Source organism: Agelaius phoeniceus, chromosome 12 (assembly GCF_051311805.1).
Source record: "Agelaius phoeniceus isolate bAgePho1 chromosome 12, bAgePho1.hap1, whole genome shotgun sequence".
NCBI classification, from domain to species: domain Eukaryota; kingdom Metazoa; phylum Chordata; class Aves; order Passeriformes; family Icteridae; genus Agelaius; species Agelaius phoeniceus.
Genome location: NC_135276.1, coordinates 4,718,201 through 4,744,226, shown reverse-complemented (window position 1 = coordinate 4,744,226; position 26,026 = coordinate 4,718,201). Strand labels below are relative to the sequence as shown.

At 42.2% G+C, this 26,026-nt stretch overlaps 2 protein-coding genes and 1 pseudogene across 2 annotated transcripts in view; 2 read left to right on the top strand and 1 right to left on the bottom strand.

The window, feature by feature from the left end:
• The window catches only part of CDH8 (cadherin 8), a 163,548-nt gene extending 155,121 nt beyond the window's left edge, over positions 1–8,427 (bottom strand). Inside the window, exon 1 of the mRNA XM_077185236.1 lies at positions 8,034–8,427. The gene's annotated coding sequence lies outside the window, so the exon portion shown is untranslated. The remainder of the gene's footprint in view (positions 1–8,033) is intronic.
• Positions 8,252–19,929, top strand: LOC129125369 (uncharacterized). Its single transcript, XM_077185238.1, has 3 exons — positions 8,252–9,714; positions 12,640–12,786; positions 16,617–19,929. The coding sequence occupies exon 1, from the start codon at positions 8,660–8,662 to the stop codon at positions 9,299–9,301; it is 642 nt and encodes a 213-aa protein (XP_077041353.1). The 5' UTR covers positions 8,252–8,659; the 3' UTR covers positions 9,302–9,714; positions 12,640–12,786; positions 16,617–19,929.
• Positions 19,930–24,499: 4,570 nt separating this feature from the next.
• On the top strand, positions 24,500–25,679 carry LOC129125580 (peptidyl-prolyl cis-trans isomerase-like 4 pseudogene; annotated as a pseudogene).
• Positions 25,680–26,026: the final 347 nt, after the last annotated feature.

Genomic DNA, 26,026 nt, shown 5'->3' with positions numbered 1-26,026 from the left:
TTAAGAGGCTCTTCCCCCCCCTCAGCCCCCACGACATGCAATACACATTCCCAATAACTGGTCCCCATTCCCATTCCTTCTCCACTGCAGTTCACTGTCCCTGTAGTTGTGCTATCTGCAATCAGCACTGTAAGACAGGCTACTGAAATGTGGGTTAACAAACACAATTTGCAACGAAATCTTGTTCCAAAAAGTCTTTTCCTTCAAGACTCTAACCCAGATCATTGCAGAACTAAAGAATCCATCAACTATAGGACAACAAGAAGAAGTTTTGAGAACAACTGTGCTGACAAAAAGCATATGAGGTTTCACTGTATACTTCAGAGAGCAGAAAAATAGTTGAATCAACAAAATTGAGTGGAGGAAAACTTCTGGAGAAGAGGAGAAACAGGCAATTAGGGACAGAAAACTACTTAAATAAATGCCTGGTGGACTCCTGCTATTCAATCATAGTAACCTGCAGTGGTTTTATTCACTGGTGCTGGCAGGTTTTAGGGACAGAAACCTCTGTCCCAGATGTGCTGGTGTGAGAGCAGGCTCCACCAGGAGGGAACTGCTGTGGGCCAGCACAGCCCAGTGCCCTGGGCACAGCACAGAGCCAGCAGCCACCCTCCAGCCAGGCATGGCCCAGGCACTGCTGCAAAGCAGAATTACCCCAGGTAGCTGCAGCAGATTTCACTAACAGTGATTTTAAGGGACTGGTACGTCACCTGGAGTTAGCTGTAACACAGAAAAGCATTAAAGCATTATCCACACATCCTTTCCCTCAGCCACACACCTGAAATTGCACAGGGAGGGAAATGAGCTGGGAAATGTTACAGGAAATCCTTGGTGCTGTCAGAGCTCCCTGCCAATCCAAGTGCAAATCCACTGTCCGAGTTCATTTTGATGTACAACTCGTGGCAATTTGCTTATGGCTGCCTGGGAAATCAAAAGCAGCTTCCTAAAGCATTATTTATTGCAGCAGCAATGGCAACAGGCACCACCTTTCTCCTGCTTTTGTCTTAGGTGTTCTGCCCTACCCACACGGAGTAATTCAGTGAGCAAAGATATGTCATTTTATCTTTTTAAGCTTAGTCATGCTCTGCTACTCTTTAAAGACTTCTGCACAGTTCTGTAGGTTATTAAGTGACTTCCTGAGCTTGTGTCAAATGCTAAAGGACTGGTTTAGGCACAGTGTTAACCTCTGCAGCAGATGTAGCTGAGGGAATCCATGCACTGGGAAAATATGGACATGCAGCTGCAGAAATGCAACAGTTTCTTCAACATTTGAGGCTCTAATAATTACTGAAGAATTTATTAATCTATCTATAAGATTAGCATTACCAAAAGCAGGTTACTTCAGTTTTAGGGGTCTGTTTCACAGGAAGACAGAAGGAAGGTTTAGAAAATCCTTCCTAAGATAAATTCCTCTGCCTTCTTTCCCTTACTTTGGTGCTTTAACTGGAAAATATCATAACCTGGTGTTCTGGAGTGGAGAAAAGGCTGGTTTAGGATATAGGTGTTTATCTGTCACAGCTTCACTGAGGCTTTGGGATAGAGAGAAAATTACAACATCCATCACACTGAAATATATCTCAATATTATAATAACAAATTATTTGTTATTATGTGTGCTTAACATGGTACTTTATCATATCTACAAGATCTGCTTTATATGACTAGCTAAATCTCTTTTTATAATTTTTGACAAATACTTACTATCAGAAAACTCTTTCTTAAAAAAAAACCAAACCACATAAGAGTATCTTGACCCAGCGATATGTTTTTTGTACAACTTCTCTTGGTATCAATAGAATTTCTTATTTTTGTTACTCTTCGACAGTAAAATCAATATGGGACAACTTTAAAGCTGTCAAGACTCAGACTTTTTGTATATAAAGCTGTCAAGTCTTTCCAGAAGCAGCCACTACTTTATGGAACCAGAATGCTTTTAAAGAAACCCACCAAGGGTGTCGTCAGAACCTTCAAACTATTTTTATTCTTTATTATTCCTTGCTCTGTGCAGTGCTCTGGACTTCAGTGTGCTACACATGCTCAGGTGCAGGACAAAGAGACAGCAAGTGCTACCAAGTATGCAGATGAAGGTGAAATTTCCTCCCTAATGAAATATGAATTTAAAATATTTTAAGTCATTTTGGTTGTGGTTGGTTGGGTGGGTTTTCTTGTTTGATTGGGTTGGGGTTTTTTTTTGGTGTGGATTTATTTTTCCATAACAGCTGAGGCTAAAGCCATGGGTATTAAAATGGCAATACAGCTGGTTCAGCTCTACAGAGGAACAAAAGGAAATTTTGTTTCCTTTTCAATTTCTTATACTTAGGCAAAAAAGAAAGGTTTGTGTCTCTGGGAGGCAGACACTCCACTGATGTGTGTCAGAACATCATCTCAGGATGCAGGTTCAAAACGGAGACCAGAGACAAACAAGGCTTCCAGAGCGGTCCAAAAACTTGAAGAGAAGAAAAACAGTTGCACCAGCATTGTTTTCCTGCTACAGCAAGAGGAAGAAGCGATCTGAAGTAATTTTTATTCTCTCTAACCCAGTAATTAAAGCGGTTTTCCCGTGCCCGAAGCAGAAGCGCATTGCACCCCTGGGCCGGGGGCTGGCAGAGCCTCGCTCCCTCCTCGGAAGGTGAATTCCAGAATTCCAGAATTCCAGAATTCCAGCACTGGGCACCTCTGGCACTGCCACGACAGAAGGGAAAAAGGCAACTTGTGCTCGACAAGAAGAGCTCAGAGAAAGGCAAACAGATTGGCCTGCGACTGAGAATGAGGTGTTAACCGTGCTCTGCCTGGGGCATTGTTTATCAGGAGACTTTCAGCAGCTGGGATGTGCTTATCCTGCACTTCCTGAAAAAAAAAAGCTTTAAATATTAATGGGGGACATAAATATCTTGCTTTCTTGTCTTCTTTTTCAGCCTTTTTTTTATATATATAAATATGTACAACAGAACTGTCATATCCTTGTTTAACGAATATTGTGTATTCTCTACAGAGTTTATTTGTTTATTTTTAAACAAAATATCATACTTAAGGAAAAACCCACATGATTTCCTGACATGTATTCCGATTAAACTAAGATTATAAATTATGACTGGACATCATGACTTAGTGAAAGCTACATCCACTTTCCAGCCATATGCATGAGCATGCGTGTGCATTAAAAACACCTTTAAAGAGGAAAATTCTGAACATATCTGGACTTTTCTAACTGTATACAGTATGGCTTCAGGAAACCTCAAATCTCTGCTGAGATATGTGAAATTAGAAGTGAAGGTTTCTAATTTTGCATCACTGAATTTGATGGCAGTTTTACCACCAATTTAGATGAGTTGTTTGGAAAGAATCAGGACTCTCCAATGTTAAACTTATTTCTTCTGGAGCTGCCAAGCTGAGATTTTGTGGAGGTTTTCCCCCCATTCATTTGTTTTCATCTAACTTTGGGAAACACACAAAAACAAAGGTCAGAGACCAAAACACGGGACACAACCTAAACTTCAGTGACATTAAGTTTTCATACTGTGTTACTTAAAGGGCAATCATAGCTGTTACATTTAATCCCTAAGAGAGATTCACATCTGAAGTGTTGCAAAATTCAATTAGAGAATTGCACTTCCTCTTGAGTGCCAGCTCTCTCTTTGCTGCAGTATTTAGGGCTTTGAAATAATGTAAATGTATAAAATATATAAGTTTTATATTTATATTTTTATAAAACATAAAATATGTGCATATGGTTCTGATCATCAACGACTGCAAAGGAAATGGGTGGAAATGGGAGCTGTCAAACGAGGCTGAGCATTGCTTCCCTGGAAAAGCCACTTTGGGTGAATGTACATGAGAGCTGAAACTGTGAACTAGGGACTGCCAAGACTGTTTTCATAATGTTTTGAACTTCCATATCTGCTGCAAAGACACACTGAGAAACGCCTCCGTGAGCTTGTCTAGGGCTTGGGCACCACAGGATACAGGAGACACTTCCCGTGGGAGCTTCCCCTCCTCAGATCTGGGACTGGGAGACATTTCTAATCTCAAACCTGAGCCAGGGTGCTCATCATTCTCAATTTCAAATGATTTCCACAAGACACATCACAATCAACACCTTGGCAAATCAATTCTGTGAGTGCTATCACTGCAACCAACCCATGGATAAAGGCTGCTCTCATGGCTAAGGCAGGTGGAAATCAGATTTTATAGCATCTGACTCCAGGTAAAACACTATCTGTTGGTAACTGAACTGGTTTACAGATTCATTTATTTTTTTCTTTTCAGCTTGTGCTTACTACTCCAGCTACCATCAGTACCCAATGTATTTTGGGAACAAAATTTTATTAATGCAGTTGAAATGCCACTGAGTTGATGTTATTTACGTGGTTGGCAAAATGAGAAACATGCTGGACAGATTCTAGAACAAAGGAGAGGGAAAATAAATGTGTGTGTATATATATAGACACACATTTGTAATCTCAAATTGGACTTTGTTTTGTTCTCTGTCTGTCTACTGCTCAAATAGTTATGTTCAAAAAGCTCTGAAGTGAGCCACCTTTTCTATGGCAACAACACTAAGAAAAATGTTGAGTTTCCATGATCTAATTTAATTCTATTGATGTGATCTTATGGTAGCAATGATGCTTAAAATGCTCCAAGCTCAAATTGCCGTAGCATTTGCCTCGCACTGAGAGAATTTAGGTTTTATTATTTTATACTCATAGATGAAAGACTCTTATGATACCACTTTAGTGTATGCTACAAGCATACAATTGTATTAATAGTAGGTCAGGCTTTCATAATATTGAGATGGAAGGGGAATATTGCTGAGATATGGGGTATCTGATAGGTATGAGGGATTTATAAAAATACCTGCATGAGCAGTCGCTTTCTGACACAAAACATGCACAATCATCACTTGGAAATACACAGCTCCAAGAAATTACAGGGCACGTTCCCATCCCTACTTGTCCATAATCTCAGAGATCAGTATTTCTCTCTCTTTAACACACCTCAGGTTTTGGAAATTAAATCATCTATGTGTACCAAGAGTCAAGCGGGAGGGCTCCAGGCCCCTATTTTCAATAAACGTCCAAAAAAGTCCCAGCTAAAGTCTGTGGGAATGGTCTTCCTAAGCCAAGATTTAAAAAGATGCAATCTGCAACTCTATGAGAAGAAATAGAAAGAAAATTCAAGAAGAGCTTCAGGGGCTAACAGACCTAAATTTATGTCCATGGCTGACTGTGAGTTCTCACTTGAAATGGTTCTACATCCTGAAGGAGGGAGAAGGATATTTTTTTCAGAGAAGACAATGACTCATATGTTAAGAGTGATGCAAATAAAATGCCCAGGGATCGATTAAATTGATTTGATAAAGGTGCAATGTTATTGGAAAAATCCTGAAGATCACAAATGACAAAAATTCAAAAGACAACAAATTTCACAAAAAAGTGAATTTGAATCTGATTGTGGGACTACTTCCCCCTTTACCAACTCTTTTTTCGACATCAGTAACAGGAGCTGAAGGAATGACTAAACATTCAAAAAGCACCGAGGGACTCCATCTAAGGAGGATTCTACCTCACCTCACATAGATTAAAACTTGGTTTATTTTTAAGGAAAGGCATAAAAGGAGTAGCTGTCATATACAGCCATACTTCTTATTAAAACCAGCTGCATTTGTTAAGCAGGCGCACGGCGTGTTATTGATTTTTTAATATTGAAGAAAATGTCCAAAGTTAGTTTCTTGGCTAGCAGCCTACCCAGTTAACAAATTGCTCACCTGGATAATTTAAGAACCAACTTACATGAAATGCTTCAACCTGCAAGGGCACTGAAGGCCCTCAGCTTACAACTAAGCATGGAAATCAAAGTCCTCCACAGCCAGGATGCAAGTTTGGTAAAATAAGGGAGTTAATAAATAGCTTAGGAGGAAGCCACCAGAAAGCTGTGCTCGTTCTGTAAGCAGTGAGGTGGAACAACAAGATGAAAATATCATGTACTAATCACTTCCCTTCCTAAGATTCTTCTGTCACAACCATCCTTACAATTAGGCTGGGAAGTAACACCACAGAGAGCTTTTGGGTTCTGATGGTAGCAGATTTTATGGGCGTGAAATTTGCTAATTTCGCGGGTATGGCAAATACTAACTTCCTCCAGAAGATTCATCATCTTGTTTAAGACAGGGAAAATGTACACGAGAGTAATTTCCCACTCTTCTGAATTTATTTATTATTTAGTTATATATACTGAGAAGCCTATTGTGAAGTCTCTAGTTGTTCACAGCAGTCTAGTATTGAACACAGAGGGGAAATATCACTCATGCAAGAGCACTGCATATTTCTCCTTATCCTTGTTGCAGAGAAACTCTGCAAGAATTTCCAAAAGGGGATGAGTGAAGTTAAGAGGATTCTTTATCTATAGCTTTGGTTGTTATCAGCTCTATTCTTTAATTGAAACTGAAGTGAGCAGCTGTTAACTTCCCTGCCATTAGGAGCTAACATGTTGCATTTTTGGAACAATAAACAGTTGTCGCTATTTGAGTTCTTGCCATCAGCACCTCCCAAAAAACACCTGTGCGAGCCGTCTATGTGCTCAAGTTGGCTGTTGCGAGGTGCCAGCCTTTATAAAAGTTGCATGAGCGTTTCCTCCCCTCTCAGAGGGAAGAGACAGACTCGTTTGCGTGGAACAGAGAGTGTTTGTGCCTGTGTGAAAGGGAGGAGAGCCAGGGTGCAGTTTGATACCTGTTGGCAACGCCAGCGGGTCCGTGTAGCGCCGTTCAACGCCAGCTTGGATTGATTCCACTCTATTTAGTCTGCTACTAAAGGCAAACCGCTTGAATCGAGACAAATTCAAGGCACGACCGAACGGCAGCGAACCGCAAAGGAATTCCTGCCCGTGTTAAGTAGTGTCACCTTCATGGCGGTAGGCAGAGCCTAAATAAGGATTGGAATTAATCTCTTTTCTATTAGCCAGCCAGGAGCTGCCAGAGGCTCTGTGCTGGAGCCTGGCGGTGCCTCCCAGGCTGGTGCTGCCGAGCAGGGATGCTGCTGCTGCTGCCCAGCAGAATAGAAGGATGTGCTCCTCCTCTGCCTTCCTCAAAGAGAGCACGAAGCGTTTGGTGGCACAGCAGCTCCAGGGGGCTGCAGGCTCCTGCGTTTCTGCTCTGGGAGCCTCGGCAGCGAACGAGAGGCTGAGGCTAAGAGGATTTCTCCCTCTCCCAAGTTTCAGCTGGGTGCATCCTCTGTTTAGTCAGCCAAAGGATGGGAAGGAAAACAACTTGTGGGACAGGGATGACTCCTGGCTAGTTATGGCTAGAGATGCATTGCCATCGCAGCTTTCAAGAGCAGTATTTCTGCGATGCTTTCCTCTCTCAAAGTAGGAAAGGAAGCTATGAAGCCATTCCTATTTATTTACTTACTTAGGGGGTGCAAAGCTTTGCGGTGAGGGAAGGTGATGATAAATCGGGGGGATTTTCCCCCCTCAAGGTTCTTCCAGCCTCCTCCTCCCTCATTTACATATCTGGCTGGTGGGTGATTTTTATTCTCAGCACGAAAACTGCAATCTATTTCAATGCATGAATGCAGCCCTGCATCTATTCAACACAGTGAAATAGCCCAGAGACTTATTGTACTAAATAAGAAAACAAGGAGAAGAAACGGGTTCGCCAGCCTTAGAAGCAACCCTCTGTGATCCAAAGTCCTCCCGATTCTTTAAAGGAGGGTTGTAGAACGGAAGGAAAAATAAACCTCCCGAAAAAACCACCAACAAGCGGGAAGACAAATACAATTACCAGCACTTCTTCTCCCGAGAGAATAATAATGATAATAAAAAAATACTAACAAGCATCCCACGACATTTTCATTATCGGTTATTTGAAAACATCCGACTTAATGAGGGACCCCAGTTCTGTCTAATACCGCACCTACGGACGAGGAAGGCGCTCGCCCAGCGCACCTTGCACGCACACAGAGCCCAAGTCAGCCAGAAACCCACGGGGCGAGAGCCCTCTGCCAGCCAGCCACAAATTGTCTGAATAAAATGAATACTCACTCTTTCAAGGAGCAAGGGAGCCGCTCGCCCACAGCCACTTCACGCACGGATGGAAAGGGTGAGGTAAAAAGCCATCAGCCAGTCCCTGGGAACAGGCAGGGCGCTCCAGATTTTCTTCTCATGCTTTCCGAGGCTGCCGATGCTGGCGGAGCCGCTGCTTGCCGGGCTTCCCGGGTCTCTGTGCCTGCATGCTGGAGCGCAGTTATTAATTTCTCCCTTCGCACGAGCCAGCGGCAGCCGCACGTCTCCAGGAAAGCAGGGATATTCCAAATAAATCCGCTAATTCCGGGGCTGAGCGCGCTACCGTGCCCGCCTGCCTGCCAAACGTAACTGTGAAGCGATGTGGAAAAGTGAGCCGGGAGCCTCCCCTGACAGCTCTTATTGGGCTGATCTCGGAGGCAGGTCTAGCGCTGGGAAATTCGTGTAAGCACTTTGGGGTGGTGGTTTTCCCCCTCCCTCCGCTGCCCGCCTTCCCCCCGGCAGGCACACAACTTTTCCAGGGGCGGCGGCGCCGCTCGCTCCCCGCGCTCCTGCCGGGCGCCCGGGCCGCCAACTCCGCGCCGGGGCATCTCCTCCGGCCGCCCGGAGAGACGGAGAGAGGGAGGGACGGAGGGAGGGACGGAGGGATGAGGGCGAGCGGGGGTGGGCACCGGGCGGGCCCGGGGCGGGGGGGCCGGGCCCGGAGCGGGGCCACCGGGGACGCGCCCGCCGGGGCTGGGACGTGCCCGGAGCGGCGGCGAGGAGGAGCCCCCCCCGTTCTCCCGTTGCCGTCCTTTGGGGTGATGCCCGCAGGGAGAGGGATGCGGAGGGGATGCGGCAGCACCCGATGGGCCGCGGGCAGCCGCTCGTCTCCGTGCGACAGCGCTGCGGGCGGGCGCCCTGGGGACAGGGAGGGCATCCTTGAAAAACGCTTTTCCCAACACGCCCCCGGGAGCTGCGGGCGGCTCGGGGCTCTCGCAGCCTCGGTGGCCCCGGGGCAGCGGCAGGCGAGGATGGAGGCGGCAGCGCGCAGTAAGTCCTTGACCCTGGGCCCGTCCCCAAATGCTCTTTGTGACCGACAGCGCCGGGATCCCGCACGGCCCCGCTGCTGGAGCACCGGGCATCGCCACCTGCCTTGGGCTTTGCGGAGCTGGAGCGGGCTCGTCCCGTCCGGGGCAGGCAAACAGCACGGCCAGCACCCCGCGGGGGACAGGCCACTGCCAGCCCCTGCCCACCTTCCTCATCCATCGAGCTTTTCTCCTTGTCGTGTTGCATGGATTATCTGTTAGCAGATTAAATGTATTATTTTTTATAATACATCCTAGCTCTGAATCCTCCCCAAGTCTGATGTTTGCTGGAAGGGAAGGGGTAAGAGCACAAGGTCAGGTGCAGGCAGGGACTCTAAAAATAGAGGGCTGGTTCCACACTGAGCTGGTGCTGTTGGGGAAGTTTAATCGCCATCAATTCCATCCTTCTCCAGCTCTCCATGACCAGTACGATGGTGTGGTAGAAATGACCGTGCTGTGTGGTTCTATATTAACAAACCAGGTTCATTGCTCAACTTTATTTTTAAAGGGCTGGTCACCTGAACCTCCTTCAGATCACCTGCAAACCTCTCCACCTTAACCAAAAGATAAGATGACTACTCTGTTGAAGATCTACCTAGGATTGCAGAAAGTGGACCCTAATATTCTTCTGTACAGTAAGAATACCATATAATTTAGTTCCATGATTGTTAATCTTATTTTCCATGCTGATCCTATGAGTGCATGACAGCGCATGAGACCCTCCCTGTGTAGCTCTTACCTGCTCGGCTTTATCTTGACTAAATGCAAGCTAGTGGAGACAACAGGTGCATTTCTGCTTGCACAAATCCTCCTTCTGAAAAGTCTCAGCCTCATGGGAATGTAGCAAAATGCACCCAGAATGTGCCATTTTTCAAGGTCAATGAGGAAACATCTAACTATGGCTTTGTTTCCCTCAGCCCAAGCGCTTACCTTCAGAGCTGTGAGCCTGGGAGGATTGCTTGGAGGAGGATGGATATGAAAATACCCAATACTTGAAGCAGGCAGAGAGCCTTGAGGGAAATACAAAACACTTGGCAGTGCAATAGATAAGATCAGAAATGTGGTTTCCTTTTACCTGGGGTTCTGTTGAGGCAAGGAGCGTTTTTCTCCCCCATCGTTCCACCAACCGAACAACGCAGTGAAAATACAGATCTTGTCACAAGGGAAGTGTGAGGATGCTCAACCTGGCTTTACTCCAGGGAATTATTGCCAGTTTTGAAACTTCTTTTAGATTTCAGTAAGAGTGGTAGCACACCTTGTTTTAATTTCCATTTAAAACACCTAAAGGAAGCAACCAAGAATAAAAGTTCTTCCTAAAAAGAGCCCTCATGTCCTTGCTTTAAATAGGCAGCACAGCAGTGTGTGGGAAGAAAGCTAATGGTAGAGGTTGTACCTCCAAGTGCAGCTTAAAAGTTGAGTTTTTTGTTTTGATTTCAACCTTTGACTTGTGCCATTTGTTCTACGTGACCTTTCTTGCAATTGGAAATTATCAGGGCAAAAGCTGCACTCTTTCATCTTCAGGTTGTGGGAGAAGATGGTAAGTGTCTTGTTAAAATGGATTATGCCATCCATGGATTCCCCTGCTGGAAAGCCTTGCAGATGATGGAGTAAATCTTGACAGGAAGAAGTGTATAGATTAAAATTAATGTAAAAATAAGCTTGGAATAGCAAAGGAACATTTGCAGCTTTCTGCATCCTATCCAGATGAAATGATTTAATGATATTTATCATAGTGAGAGATCTATATATACACACACTACTGCATTACACTGATGAATATGCTGGCTAGAAATTGTTTCCTCTTAAATAAATATTATAAGGAAGATTATTCCTCTATCTTCTAAATGGCCATTTCATTTTTTAAGCAAAAAAGCAGCTCTGACTCCAGTTGCAATGGGATGAAGATTTTTAGTTTAATGACTGTACTGAAGAAAGAAGTCATCTGCAAAATGCATATGATTAAATCTCACCCTGGATCAAACTGGAATGCAATTTTTCATATTAAATTTTGGGATCAGGGGAAAAAAACAACCAACCAAACAAGATTATTTACAAAATGTATTGGCTTGTGGTATGGGTTGGTTGTTGGTTTTGTTGTTGTGGGGTTATTTTTCATCTTGGATTTATGGTATCTCTTGGTCACTTTTTTTTGCTTGGTTGGTTTTTTTTTGGGGGGGGGGGGAGTTGTGTATTTGGTTTTTTTCTTTTAGATGGGTTTTAGTTTTTTGGGGTTGCTTTTGTTTGGTTTTTTGACTGGTTGTGATGGAGAATTGGGAAAAAATTCACCTCAGCTTGGAAGAGAACTGGGAAATTTACTTCTATATTGCTTTGCTTTTATGAGTAAGAAGGATTAAAACCCCTGTGTGAGTTCCCATGCATATACAGACAGGAAGTATCTGTCACCTAAAACATGTGGCATAATGGAATTCCACCATCTTCTCTCACTTTCTCGGTTATGTGAAAACAGTTGTTGATTATCATTTAATTCTTTGTTCCTCAGCAGTGCAATCAGCTGTTTCCTGAAGACAGAGACTTTAGACCTTACTGCTCAAAAATATCCAGCAGAAGTGGCTTGAAATGAACTCTTCAGGGGCAACTCAGCCACAGCACAGCCTTGCCAGGGTTACTGCTGGAGTCACTGTTTGGGGTCATCTCATTTAAATGACAATGCCAAAGTCGGGGCTTGAGAGGGGAAAAGAAACTACCGTGCTAATTCCTGATATTCACATTTTATTCCCATCAGATCACCTACCAGTGAGATATTTCCCTCAAAGCATCAGTAGCTGATTTCAGTTTTTAATATGTAAAATGGAGCCTGATCCAAAATTACATGCAATTAATGAGTCCAGAGTGAATTGCTTGATCAAGATAAATGACTTTACTGCAAGCTACTTTTGCTTACAGGGATTGCCACTAAAATGCCACTTCAAAGTAATAAGAAATTAATAACTGATTTGAAAGTTACTAAAGCAAGTTTATGGACTAGTGGCATCACCTGCCATTGTTGCAATAAAGCTTTTTACACATTAAATGCTGTTTTCTTAGGCAATACCCACTCTACATCATTGGCACCTTTTGCTCAAATTGCATGAAGGATTATTCCTTAATTTAATTTGCTTTGTATGCTAGAATTGATATTTGCTTTGTATGCTAGAATTGACATTTCATGACATGAAATAAGAAGAAACAAGAAGTTACCTTAAGTCCAGCACATTTCTGTATAAAATATGCACTTTTATCAGCTCCCTGTGCCAGCACACAAACATAATTACCTTTAGAACATAGGTTCTTATCACTGTCTTGTAACCTTTAAAGCCTGCTTGCATACAGTTATCACAAGTTGGTTATCAGGAAAAATAATGATCTCCTGTGTTTGGGAAGTCACTGAAGACATCTGTAACTTGAAAAAAAAATCCATTATATAATGCTTACAAGTGATCCTATAGATTAAAACAAGGGAAATGATACAAGCAGCCTCTGAGATAAAGGTACAGGGTTGGGATAGGTTTGGTTTCAATTTTTTTTCCCTCTGAAAGAAATTTGTGTTTACATTTGAACAGGCAAGGCTAGAAACCCTGAGAGACTGAAGTGAGGGATATGCAAAGGAATGCCAGACTCCTTCAGGGATCACACATGGTTAAAATTCAATATCCAGCACTGGAACAGAAAGCTTGGAAAGCCCCACTGAAGAAAGAGCAGCAGAAGCTGTAAGTGACAGAAGTGATTCTCAACCACCCAAAACCCTTTGCTTTTGACTCTGGGCCTTCTGAGAATCTGATCCAACTCTATTCCCTTGTTAGTTGAGATGTGAGGAGAAACATGCATTGATTTTGAAGTTAGTTATGCTTTGACTGGACAAACAAATTCCTATAACCATTCAAATTCCTCCTCCAGCCCAAGGAAAAGTGTGTTCTGTCAGACAGAAACAAAAGTTGAACCCAGCAGCAGCCCTGGGCTCGTGGGCCCTTAGCACATCCTTTGCCATCCCCAACACTTCATTTAGCACTATAAAACACAACTAACCCTGAGCCACTTCCACTCTCCAGAGATTATAAAATACAACCCCCCCAACTACTAATTTGTGTACCTTTTGCACCAGTGATATTAGGGAGTGCATAAAAATAACACTGCATTATCAGGTTTTATTATTCCTCGGGCACTGTTTGCAATTTTGACTAGTTGCTGTCAGGTTGGCTGTTAGAAAAACAATTATTCCTTTAGTACATCAAACACTAGGAGAAAGACAAAAGGAAATTATATCCAGCAAGGCGTTCAACCATTATTTTTCTGTTGTACATTAGTGCAAGTTGTACAGGATGCAATTTGGGGAGTTCATCTTTCGCTGTGGGTTTTCACTCTGCCTTGTGAGCGTCAGGAGCTGGCTCAGTCACAGGAGCTGTGCAAATATTGTTTGCTCTACCTCAAGTGCCCTCTAGTGTGCAGTAATTAAGCAGGTTAAAATAAGTTTTTTTCTCCTTTTTTTTCCTAACAGTTACTCTCCTAAATCCCAAAGTAATATGTAACACTGCTTTTCTTCGAGAGGAAAGAGAAATTCAATGTTCACTGCATTAATTGTGTGGCTATAAATGAATTATCTCCTCCATGCAAAATCAAATCACTCCTGTTGCTGTCAGATTTTTATTCTCAGAGGTTTAAGTTAAATAAAGCCCAATAATTCTTTTGGGTGTTGTGAAAATGTCAAAGTACAAACAGTTTTTGGTGTTATCAGATCCAAAACAACAGTTTTCTCTTTGCAAAAGGAAATTACCACATTCATCAACAAAACATGACCCTAGAACAAGATTAACAAAAAAAAAAAACCTAATTATGCTTTTAGGGTCTTTTAAAAGTACTCATTGTCTGCAGTTTAGAGAACAGGCTAGCCTACATGAATATAAACAGAATAATGGCTGGGGCACACGTGTAACAAGTTCTGTGTGTTCTCACCTGTCCTGTGATGCTGAGGTTCTCCCTCAAAATTCTGCCATCACCTGGCTGGACAAAGCCAGGGGTGTCTGTCAGTGAGAGCAGGTTCTGTGCAGCAGCTCCTGACTCCAAAGAACAGTGACAGGAGGAGAAGTGAGGAGATGCTGGGAGAGAAAAGTGTGGAGAGGTAAAATTACCAGCTGCAGCTCCAAGAACAAAGAATTGAAACCTCTGAAGAAGCAAGAGCTATTTAACTTATAAATAAATTTAAATAATAACTTTAAATAAGTTTAACTTATTTAGGCTTATTTCTAAGGGCTCCCCTGCATTTAAAAAGCAGACTTGAGTTCCCCACATAACTTTCTCCACTGCACAAATGAGTTCATTTTGGCAAAACCATTGAAGAGATTTTCCCCATTCCTCATTTCACTGTGCCCTGACCTCAAAGCCAAGGATTCACTTTCAGGCAGGATTTACCATAAAATTCCAAGATAATAGCAAGCCTAAGCATACTCTAAACAAAACAGATTTTTAATGGACTTCTGAAAGCTGAGGTAAGAGGGATGGGTAGATCCCAGGAGAGATGAAATGGTTGCCTATAATAGGGATATGCTACACAGGGTGAGAGAATTGAATCTTTTATGAGTTGTAAAATCAGTAGGACTTCCTATAAGTGGAAAGAGTCATCATCACTACCTCTGAGCTGGGCTGTGGTGGCAGAGTTGTGGTTTCCAAGTGAGGTGCTGAGAGAAGCCCACAGGATTGTTTCCCGTTTGCCAGCTTGGCTCTGCTGAAGGTTACTCTCTGTACCTTGAGTGTTGCATTCTGCAGAGAACACACAGTTCTGGTGCAGTCTAGCATCCATGGGAGGCAGACAGGACAGAGCAGAGCACCACACTTTGCCAATACATGGTTTTCTAACATAAACTGCCCTGTTTTAACAGCCACACTACACCCAGGCACTGTGCTGCCAGCAACACAACCACAGGAGTTATTCCAGAAACAATGCTGGAATAGATGCTCTCATAACTGAAAGCTAAAGTACAGCAGGGTTAGACAGCTCTTGGCAGGGATCTGGGCAAATAAACTGCCTTCATTTCCATCAGATTTGAGTCCCCAGGTGTGTTCAGCCCTCATCACTGCAGGGATAAGAGTGAACAGCAGCAGCAAATACACCTGGAGGGCAGCAGGGAGGGGAAAAGCCAGCCAGTGGCAAGGGAAGCTTTCTAAAATGGATACCTTCAAAATGGACAGCAGTCTGCCACCCCTGTCCTGAAGACAATAAATCCCTTGAGCTCAGTTCTCCATGAAGTGCTTCCCTATCTGGGGGAGAGCAGCAGATCCTGGGTCCCTGAGAGGGGACAATTACAGCAGGCAAGCCACCCAAAGGGAGCTGGGGGAGCTAACACAAGGGAAAGCAGCACAAGCACAAACACTAAAGTAGCTCAAGGCCAGGTTTCAGCACGGGACACCTGAAGAAACTCACCAAAAGGTACTTTTGCACACCTCACAACCCAAATCTAATAGCAGCACAAACTGAAATTTGGCTGCTAGCTCAAATGGTGTTTTTCCATTCTGAATGCAGTGACAGATTAGGAGTATATGCTTATTTCAAAGTACTTCTCTCCAGAGAGTTCTGCTTTGGTTTTTTTATTTAATTAAGAAGGTAAGTCGACATATTGCCCATAAAGTGATTTTTTCAGCAGCTGCTGACATTGTAGTTTGGCAGACTGATCTTAAAAAAATCATAATGCTGTGGTAAAATAAAGCATCCATTTCCCCTAAAAATATTTCTGGTGCATATGGAAGAAATACTGCTAATGAAGGAGAGTATCAATCATTTAAATGCACAGGACTCCATGCTGAAGGACCTTCCTTCTTCATAAGGAGCTAAACAGGCAGAGCATATAGAGACTCAAAACAACTGGTTTTACTGCCAGTAATTTAATGAATCAAGTAAATATCTCCTGAAATATATTCTAAATTTATTTACCAATGCTGACAGGTGGTTTTTATTGTCAAATGCAGTAAAATCAAGTGAATAAGTAGCTGAGACTGAGATGATGCAAATGATGTCCCCCAGAGGAGACAACATGGGAATGATGTGACTGATCCACAGCTTGGTGTCCCTCAGCTTCTTTGCAAGCCTTTAGAAGTGCAGAAAGAGTACAACATGTGTTTTCCATGGATCACTCCAGTCAGAGAAGCCAACTCTGCAATAACTGGAGGAATAGCAAGGCCTGACTCACTCCTCTGCTAATTTCACTAATTCCAGCTTAACACCAGAATAACACTGTGGTAAAACATGACCTATATTTTTATTTAAATTAAAATCTCTAATATTCATCAAATATTTATAAGAATATATAACAAATAATTGTGGCAAACATTGCATAATAAAGATGAAAGGGAAATTAACCTTGTGAATTTTTAAACTGAAGAATAAAGACCATTACATTAATAAGACTTAATTATATCATTAAATATTTAAAATTATGTCCTCTAATAAATGTTTTTATTTAACATATTTCTTTTCTATCTATTACATTAGTAAAATGCCTTTAAGATACAGAAAAAAAAAAAAAAAGAAGGGCTTTTTTTTTCTTTATAGCCATGCAAATACAGAGAAAGTGAGAAAGGAGCCATGTTACCTCTCCAGCTCAAGGTCAGCTCTCAGGAGAGAACAAGAGAACTTCCACAAGCCTCAGCTCCCTGCTTGAATGGGCTGGTAAGAGGCTGTGTCTTTGTTAACCATTTTTCTTCAATTATTCTCTTCTTTTTTAGGTCTAGCTTGGCTCTCTCTATGCTGATGAACTCGAGTTAGTCCAGCACAAATAAACCTTGTCTCTGTCCATGTCTGTTCCATTGAGCATCCAACTCATCCCTGATAGGACACAGGGGTGAGAGCAGCACCTGGGAAGTCCCAGGGAATCCTCAGGAAATCCACACCTTGCAAAGAGAAAGGGTCAACTGGATAGCAAAGGATTGGGGGCACGAGGGGTAAAATCCCCCTTCATCCCTCGGGAGATGTCACAGATTCTTTTCTCAACATTAATTCAGCTCACCTCATGTCTCTAGCGTTTTCCAATTATTCTACAAGCAGCAGAAGAGTTAAAGCAAAAATTTTCTGAATAAACCCAAATTGAGCCCACAATGTTACACTCCTACCAGAAAGAAATTTCTTTTCCTAGCACACCTCCAAAACTTTTAACATTCCCTTCTAGATATGGCACTTCAAAGCAGCATTTCTGTTTCTTCAGTGTGTTCCAGTCGTATTTCTGCCTTGGCTGTGCACACAAACCCCACAGCCAGGGAGTCTGCCTGTCTCAGCTTTCCCCTGAAAATCCAGGTTTTGCATGCACTCGCAGAAACACTGATTAAAATAAAATGGCAAACAGTGACAAATCAAATCTCACTCATCAGCATTTCAGATTTATCAGAGGCTACAGTTTAATGATGCTTTAGAGGAAATTCTCTTCATTTGCAAGCACACAAAATCCTGAGGCCCTCTCTGTTTAGTTACTGTGCTTTTTGCAGTTAAACCATTTTTTCTGTTTACCACAGTAATACTTGCTCTGATCTAATTCCCACAAGTTTTTGTTTATTTTTGCCATATTCCTCTGACTTCTGTAGATTGTGTGGTTTGTTGCTATGTTTGTCTTCCTGCTGTCCCTCAGCATTTCCCTCCCCTGTACCCATCATCACCCATCCTGTAATTACAGAAATGTTATTTTTTGATAGACAGATGCATTGGGTTGCTGGCAGGAGTACTGCCATTATGCAGTCCAAATACTGTGCAGAATATTAAAGAATCATACAAATCAAGTCCTAGTGAAAGAATAATCTTGTGAGTTATCAAAAAGTTTGAACTAAGTCTGGTTTGCTTGTTTACACATGGGATAACTCACCTCAAACTAGGTAACATTTATTTACATATGGCAGCTAGGACTGCACAGGAAATAGAGTCTTCTAATTAACACTCCTGATGCTGCAAACATAAACAGGGATAAACACATATTCCATTATGTGTAGCTGCCACTCACTTTGCCACAGTATTTTTTCTTTTCTCTGCACAAGTAAAACAATGCTACAAAGCAAACAAGCACTGAGCTTTCACTTCAGTACCTGCCTAATAATGTCATACCTTATTTCCAGGAAATTTATTTGGAAAAGTTACCAAAAAAAACAACCAACCAACCAAACAAAAAGCAGTGTCATATCCTATCACTTCACTTAACTCAGGCTCAAGAGGCTGTAGGAATAACATGAGAGCTTCCACTAGTGTTATGTATTACTGTGCTTTAAAGTTTCCACAAATAAGGCACCTGTTTCTGCCTGGCAGGCAGGGTATACAGAATAGTGAAAAGTGACACTATGCTCACAAACAAAAAGCTTAATCTGCAGAACAAATGAGGAATAAAATACATACTGTGGGTCCAAATGGCTCACCACTGGAAATGTGGAGTAAAGCAGCCTGAGCAGGCAGAACAAGGGGAAGGGAATGTGGAAAATTCTGTGGCAACCACTTCCAGCTGTGCCCCCACCAAGATTTCACCTGGGTGTGCTTCAGGGATCTACCTCAGGCAGGTCTGAAGGGCCCCTGCCTTATCCTGTGTGTTTGGGCTGACAGGGAAAATGTGGAGATGCTGCCAGCAGAGACAGGAGAGGGCTGGAGCCACCAGCTGAGGGAGCTTGCCCAGGGCAGCTCTGCCTTTCCTTCCCACTTCAGGGGGCTCCCAGCACCAGCCCAGGCTCTGTCCTCCCACACCACACCCTCAGAGAGCTCAGGGGGAGGCTTGCACACCTTCCTTGTGCTGTCCCTGGGACTAAGGCAGGGTTTATCATTTCCTCTGTGCTTGAGCCCAGCCATGCTCAGCCAGGGGTAGGGCCTTCACACAGAGCTCTCTGAAAGGGCCTTCACACAGACTTGCAGTCTCCACACCACAGCTCACTGCACACCCTTACCCTGAGCTGGCTCATTTATAATTTAAATGTTTAATGCAAAGTGAAGCTCATGTTAACAATACATATTTTTGAAGACTGACAGTATAGTGCTTTATTTCCTAAAGGAATAACTGGAGTGATCCATAAGCAAATAGAAAGCCAAGTAACACTGTCTGAACAGACATAATTTGTGCTCATCCTTGAGAAACCTTAGAGAGCATACATCCCTTCCTCCTTCTCAGCTAGGCAAGGTGGGATTGACTGTGGTTTTCTTTCAGATGAGGTATGAAAAGCTGCAGTGCACTTTGTTCTGCACTGGTATTAATGATACCTTCAGAAGTGGGATGTCTTTGATATCTATTGTGTGCTGCTGACTGATGGCTCTTTCTAGCCTGGAAAAGTACCTTGTCTTAGCAGCTTTGTGTGGGCTGAGAGTGGAGGCCACAAGAATATTTTGAAGTTGAGAAATTTTAAATTAATATAAAGTATTGTATCATTAAAGCTGAGATAGTAATACCCTTCTAAATTCACCCTAAAACTTTCTTTGTCCATTCAGGAAATGATTAGATATTATCCCATCTTGGTTCTGGATATTCTTTATTGCTGTTCATCCTCAGAGGCAGTGGATGAGGATCCCCACCAGCAAGAGCAGGGACAGCAGAAGCACTCTCCTTGTGCACAATCTCTTGCTGCAAGCCCCCCTCCCTGACACTTCTTCTATTATAAAACACTCAGAAGCAGCAATCCTGGGAATTGTCTGACTAATATCTTCATTATCAGGGAGTGTTATCTTTCACATACAACAAATGGAAATGGTGGTAGCATCAGCACTGAAAATAAGGATTAGAGAAGGGGAGCTACTGATCAAAGAGAAAAATAAACTCCAAAGGTTAACTTATGGCACATCTTTTTCTTAACCTGTGTTATAACCTGCTGTCTATGTTAAGGAAACATTAAATAAACAACGACTTGTAAAATGATATTTTCTTATTTCTTTGACTCTACTACTTAAAACAATTTTGCATAAGAGAAGACCCACATTCTGCTCCTAGATTTTAATCATGCTATCTGAAGCGAGCAGTGGTTAAGAGCATGAGAGAATGGAGACAGAATGAAAAAGATTGGCTGGGGCAGGAATTCAGATGGTTGGTTGGAGGTGCAAGCTCAGAGCAGCTCAATGCAACGTCTGGGAGGAGCTGTTGGCTCTGCAGAGCCACTTGTGCCCTGGCACTGACATCAGTCACCTGGGCAGGCTCGGCAGGAGAAGGGCTCTGGAAGGGCTGCAGCTCCCGAGGTCAGGGCTGACACCAGCAGGACAGCGTGGGGAACAACTGGGGCTGTGCCCACGCCAAACCTGCTCTAAGAATAGACAGCCTCATCCTCTAGGTTTGTCAATCTGTCACCCAGAAAAAAAAATAGAAAGGAAAATTAAAAGGTTATGATGTTATCGTCTCCAAAAATAGGATTTCAGTCATCCTGGAGAAGTGCTGTGCTGGGATATTTTCACTCAGGTTCTGCTGACATCTCCCAACTGTCACCAGCACCGAGCCTCCTTTTGGGACTGCTAAAGGTCACCGAGCACCAGGGAGGTGGAGGGAGACCTCCACTTGGGTGGCCACAGGAAAATGTTTTCAGGATTAATCTGAAGTAGAAAGAAATTAATCATTTTGTCTGTGTTTCTCTTTCCTGGTGCTGACAACACCCAGAACAGCAGTGCCTTCTGCTCTTCAGCACTGCCTCAAGTCCACCAAAGACCAAAGGTTAGTTCCTAAAAAAGGAGCTGCTGCCTGAACCAGCAGCCTGGTTTTCTTATATTTCAGAGCTAACATAGAAAACAAAGGATCACAGCATGCAAGAGCAGAACAGACTAGTGGAAAACAGTCTAAGAATAAAAGAAAAACAACCAGCAAATCTCAAACATTACCTTTGAGAATGAAGAGAAACTCGCGAATGCCACTCTCCATTTTACTTGGAAAGACAGGATTCAACTGAGTGCATTGGAAGAAAATCCTCTGCTCTGAAAGCAAAGTGAGAGACTAATTCAGTTCCCAGGGCACAGCAGAGGGTGGCAGGGGCAGGAGTGACCCCGAGGTGCCACACGAGAGCCCACGAGCTCCGAGTGCTCAGCGTTGTGAGGGTCAAGCCTCTGGCACTGTGGCATTTGAGATTCAGTCTCTCTATAGGTTAGGATTGATCTCCCCTGTCTCTGGATAAAAAAATAAACAAACTGTAACCTTGAAATTGTCATCCAAACCTGGAGTCCAGCCAAAAAAGCAGAGACAAAATCCCCTTGAGAAGCAGAACAGCAACCCCAGAGGTCACTATCGATGTGTCAAACAGAAACAGTGGATTTTGATACTGCAAGGACTTGAGTAATTTCATTTTTATTCAAAAACTAAAAGTGTAATCATTTTTTCCCCCTGAAATGCAGAATTGCATCCATTTCCATGTAAACACAGATACTCAGAGGATACCTTAAATATTCTCTTGGAATTGAACATGCACATTTGAAAGCAGTGCAGTTATAGAACAAAACATTCTCCTCCATGCAAGAGGATGGTGTTGTACTGCCCTCTTTGTTGTTTTGGAGAACAGAGGGAGTTACCAGCAGCTTCAAAGCTGTAAGGAGGCAGCAAAGCCAAGCCAAGCTAGGAATGGCTCCAGTTAACTCTCCAGAAGGAGGGATTGCACAGGGCAAGCTTTTTATGGGCCACTGCAAAACAAAGGGATTTGTTGTGTTGTTTGGGGATTTTTTTGCTTTAGGTGAGGCCATCTTCAAATGAATAAAGAACTCAGGCATGCTGTAGGCTCTGTTTCCACAACAGCCTCAAACTCTGCTTCAGATTCTCTGAGAGTGAGGAGAGCAAAGCCCACAGAATGGCATTTCAAGTGGTTGTGCTTAAATGTAGCTCATGGCAATGTGTGCATCCAATTTCACTACTTTTAATGGGGCAACACCCAACAGGCCCTAAGCAAATGTGCAGCTGCACAGAAAAACACACCCTCAGCTCCCAGTGGTTACCCCAATCTGAAACTCCAGACATTTGAACTTTGTTCCTGCAGAATATCAGTCTAAAAACAACAAAAACAAACAAACACACAAAAAACCCACATGGAAAATTCCCCCCAAAACCCCCCAGGAAAGCACATGAGGAAACCATGCAATAGTACGTGTTATATATAAAATAGCTGCAAAAAAGATTCAAAGATTCAGCACTATGTATACAGGAATAAACAGAGGCAAGCCAGTGTTTTGAAGGGAGGTGGAGGAAATGTGATTGCTCTGTCCCTGACTGTGTTGGTTACACTGTGCACAACCAGGAATGCCTTTTATTATCTAATATTTATCGCTTTTGACGGTCACAGGTGTTCCTACTTCAAAAAGATTTGAGCAAATGCCCCTAACTGTGTGACATCTGGATACTGTCATCACTGTAACAAGAGGTAACTTTTGCCACTAGGCTCTGCTCTGGCAGATGTGGTTTTAGTGCCACTGTTCATTTCCTTCCCTGTTAAAATGCAAAACATTAGCTTTTACTTACAAACAAACATAGCCTGTTCAAGTCTACAGCGTGAAGTCAGATCCTTTTATACTCTTAGTCCACCAAAAAACACATTAAATAGAAAAATGTTTCACTTGCTAGGATACTGTGCTGGATTCTTGAGTAATATAAGTCAAAGACAATGAAATTGTTAAGAGAATGGAATCCCTCCCCACCTTCACAGGGAGGAATTCCTTCCCAAAATCCAACATATCCCTGCCCTCTGGCAGTGGGAGCCATTCCCCCTTGTCCTGGCTCTCCAGCCCTTGTCAATTGTCTCTCTCCATCTTTCCTGTAGGTTCACAATTAAGAAACCACCTCTTCTCCAGGATGAATTGACACTTTTTGTTAAATATTTTTCATATGTTCTCCATGTTGTGAAGAATATTTAATAAAAATAATGAATTTTAAAAAGAGAAAAAACACACAGGAAGGAAATAGAATTTTTTCTGTAAACCTGCAGAGGGAAAAAGCTGCTTTGAAGTAAGCTGCTAAGCTTAAAACAATTTGCATGAAATATTTTTCACAAAAGCCTTCAAAAAAATTAAAACCTTTGGAAACCTATTGTTCTCAGAGCCCCATATGTAGCTGAGTAAAATTAACCTATTGGTAAATGCCAAAGATTATCAGTTCCATTCAGCTGCTCAGGCACTCAGCAGGGCCAGGGGAGCCATGCCCTGGGGACCAAGTGTCTTTTTATCTCTTGCAAAAGAAGACAAAACTGCACAAACAGAATCTAAAATCCTATAGCAAAAAAACCAATTATCTGTGCTGGATGAGTGTCACATTGGGAGCAGTGCTGTGGGTTACTTCTAACTGCAGAAAGAGACAAGAGAATCAACAAGTTCATGATTGGTGCAACTCATCACAGATCTCAACAACCCAGCTTGAGTAAAGAACAAGAGTATTTTGAATGCAGAGGAAAATTATAGGGTATTTAATGAAGCAAATTACTACAGTTTGTATAATAGTGAAGATGGACATGAACTTGCACATTTTTGGAAAGTGTGAACATCAAGAATGCAAAGAAATACCAGAGGTCTAGGAAAATTCCAGTTTGATGCAGTATATTAATACCAATCTGTGTCAGATTAGACAACCTGTAGTGACACAGACAGAAATTCCATTCTCTGATCTGAGGGGCTTTTTGCATATTAAATGATATAAAGCATTCTACACCTATGCCCAATTCTGCAGGAAATTAAAGCCTATGATTATCACTTGTCTAACAGCATCAATGTAATAAATTAAAGGCTTTGAATAATGGCCAGCAGGCTTCTCAGCCATATTTCAAACTTTTAGAAAATAATCCATTTTTGGCAGATCATCTGACAAGTTCACAACTTTAGATCAAGGCTTATATTATGTGTTATCAGTATTCTTTTGTTCATCTCATACCTATCAATTTTTGTTCATCAAAACCCAGGGCTGTTTAAAACGTGGAAGAAATTTGGCATGTTATGTGGGTCATTTATGGAAATCAAGAATATGATTTAACATTAATATACATAAAAATGACGAGAAATTATGCACCACAAATCTAAATTGGTTTGTGGCTTTTTAAACTCCATTGTATAATACAAAGCATTTTCTCTGTGAGGGACAGAAAAATTCAGGTGGGAAAAAAATAATTACCAGATAGAAATCTTGGCTTAGTTAAAGCTATGTCATATATTAATGTTATTCTCAACACAGGACATTGGTAAATAAGATTTACAGCTCTGAATGTTAATTTTTAAAAGGAAAAACTAGCACCTCTCCTTCAAATGCAAACTAACTCCCATGGGTTTGTGAATTCAGGTAAAATTTACTGCAGAGCAATAGCACCACCACATATGGGATGATCCTTGCTTTTAAAAAGGAGGAAGCAAAGAATAGGAGAGACAGTTGCTTTCATTATCAGTGATCAGGCAGTGATCAGCATGGATCACAGTTCCTCATTACCACAGAGGAAAACCTGGATTACCTTGATGGTGTACATACAGAATTTGGAGAAGAGACAGAAGTCATGGAAGTACTGAAGACAATTAATGAAACCTTTGTAGATAAGGATTTTATCCCATATCAAGATATCAGGATAAATCATACAGTGATTTTAGATGATCCTTTTGGTGATCCACCTGCCTTGTGTGTTCCTGATCGCTCACCAGATCCTACAAAGGAACAGCTTGACAGTGGCAGAATAGGAGCAGATGAAGAAATTGGTGACACGAAAGGACAGTCTGCAGATGAAATAGAAGTTCAGGCAGAAAAAGAAGCAAAAACCTGTGTCATTCTTCTAGAAATGGGAGACTTACCAGAGGCAGACATCAAGCCACCAGAAAATGTGCTGTTTGTTTGTAAACTGAATCCTGTGACCACAGGTGAAGACCTGGAAATGATACTTTCACAATTTGGTCCCATTAAAAGTTGTGAAGTGATCCAAGACTGGTGAATTTCTTTGTTATGCTTTCATTGAATTTGAAAAGGAGGAAGACTGTGAGAAAACCTACCTCAAAATGGGCAACGTGCTGGTAGATGACAGATGATACATGTGGATTTTAGCCAGTCTGTTGCAAAGATTAAACAGAAGGGAAAAGGTGGATGGAAGGAAATCTTCCAAGGAAGGTTTCAAGGACTATGAGAAGGAACGTGACAAACCTTCAAAATTTACTCTGAAAAGAAAGGTAAAACCAAAGCGAGATACCAAGTACAACCTTGTGCTGGATGAGGATGGAGAAGAGTCTCACACAAGTCAGTCACACTTGGCTAAAAAACAGAAGAAGAAAAAGAACCACTACTCTGAAGATGATGACAAAAGGACTAAAAAAATCTAAGGATTCTGACCAAAAGCATGAAGAATGCTGTAGGGAGAGCACCAAGGGTGAGGAGAAAGACACAGAGCCACAGCTGTTCTCAGGAGAGAGATTACACTTACAGCAGGCAAAAAGAGAAGTACAGATGAAGGACAAGGAAACGACAGAGGGGAGCTAAAATGATAAATTTAACTTTCTTTAATAACTCTTTTACCTGTCTGCGACACCCAAGTTTATGATTCACAATCAAGAGATGGTACCGTGTCTTTGCAAAATCTACAAAGTTTATTCTGAATCCACTAGTGGTCTTTAAACATCTGATTTTCTGCTGCAATACATAAAGCCCATTTCCTTCAACATGTGCCATATAAAAGATGGAGGAAAACCATAAATAATAAAACTACAGCTCTGTTTTTTATCTTGCTCTGTAAAAGCAAAATGTGTTAGCAAGAACTAATCCTCCAGTCTGCTGCTCTGGCTCTCTTTTATCTAGTTTTTTGTTTAGGTTTTGTTGAAATCAACACCTTCTATCAGGGTAAGAATTCCTGTTTCATTTGTTTGCTCATTAGGAACAAGAAAGTGCATATTCCAGAAAGGCTTGATGTACAGATGAAGCTGTCAAGAGCAATGTGAATTCTAACAGAGTCGTTTCTCAAATGTGATAATTACTGTTTATTTTATAGGCTTACACATGACATCCCATTATTAAAGTAACTCCCACTTCAGCTTTTATTATTACC

Bases quoted from the DNA above. Each gene is read 5' to 3' on its own strand.
- LOC129125369 (XM_077185238.1), top strand. From the start codon at position 8,660: ATGAGGGCGAGCGGGGGTGGGCACCGGGCGGGCCCGGGGCGGGGGGGC.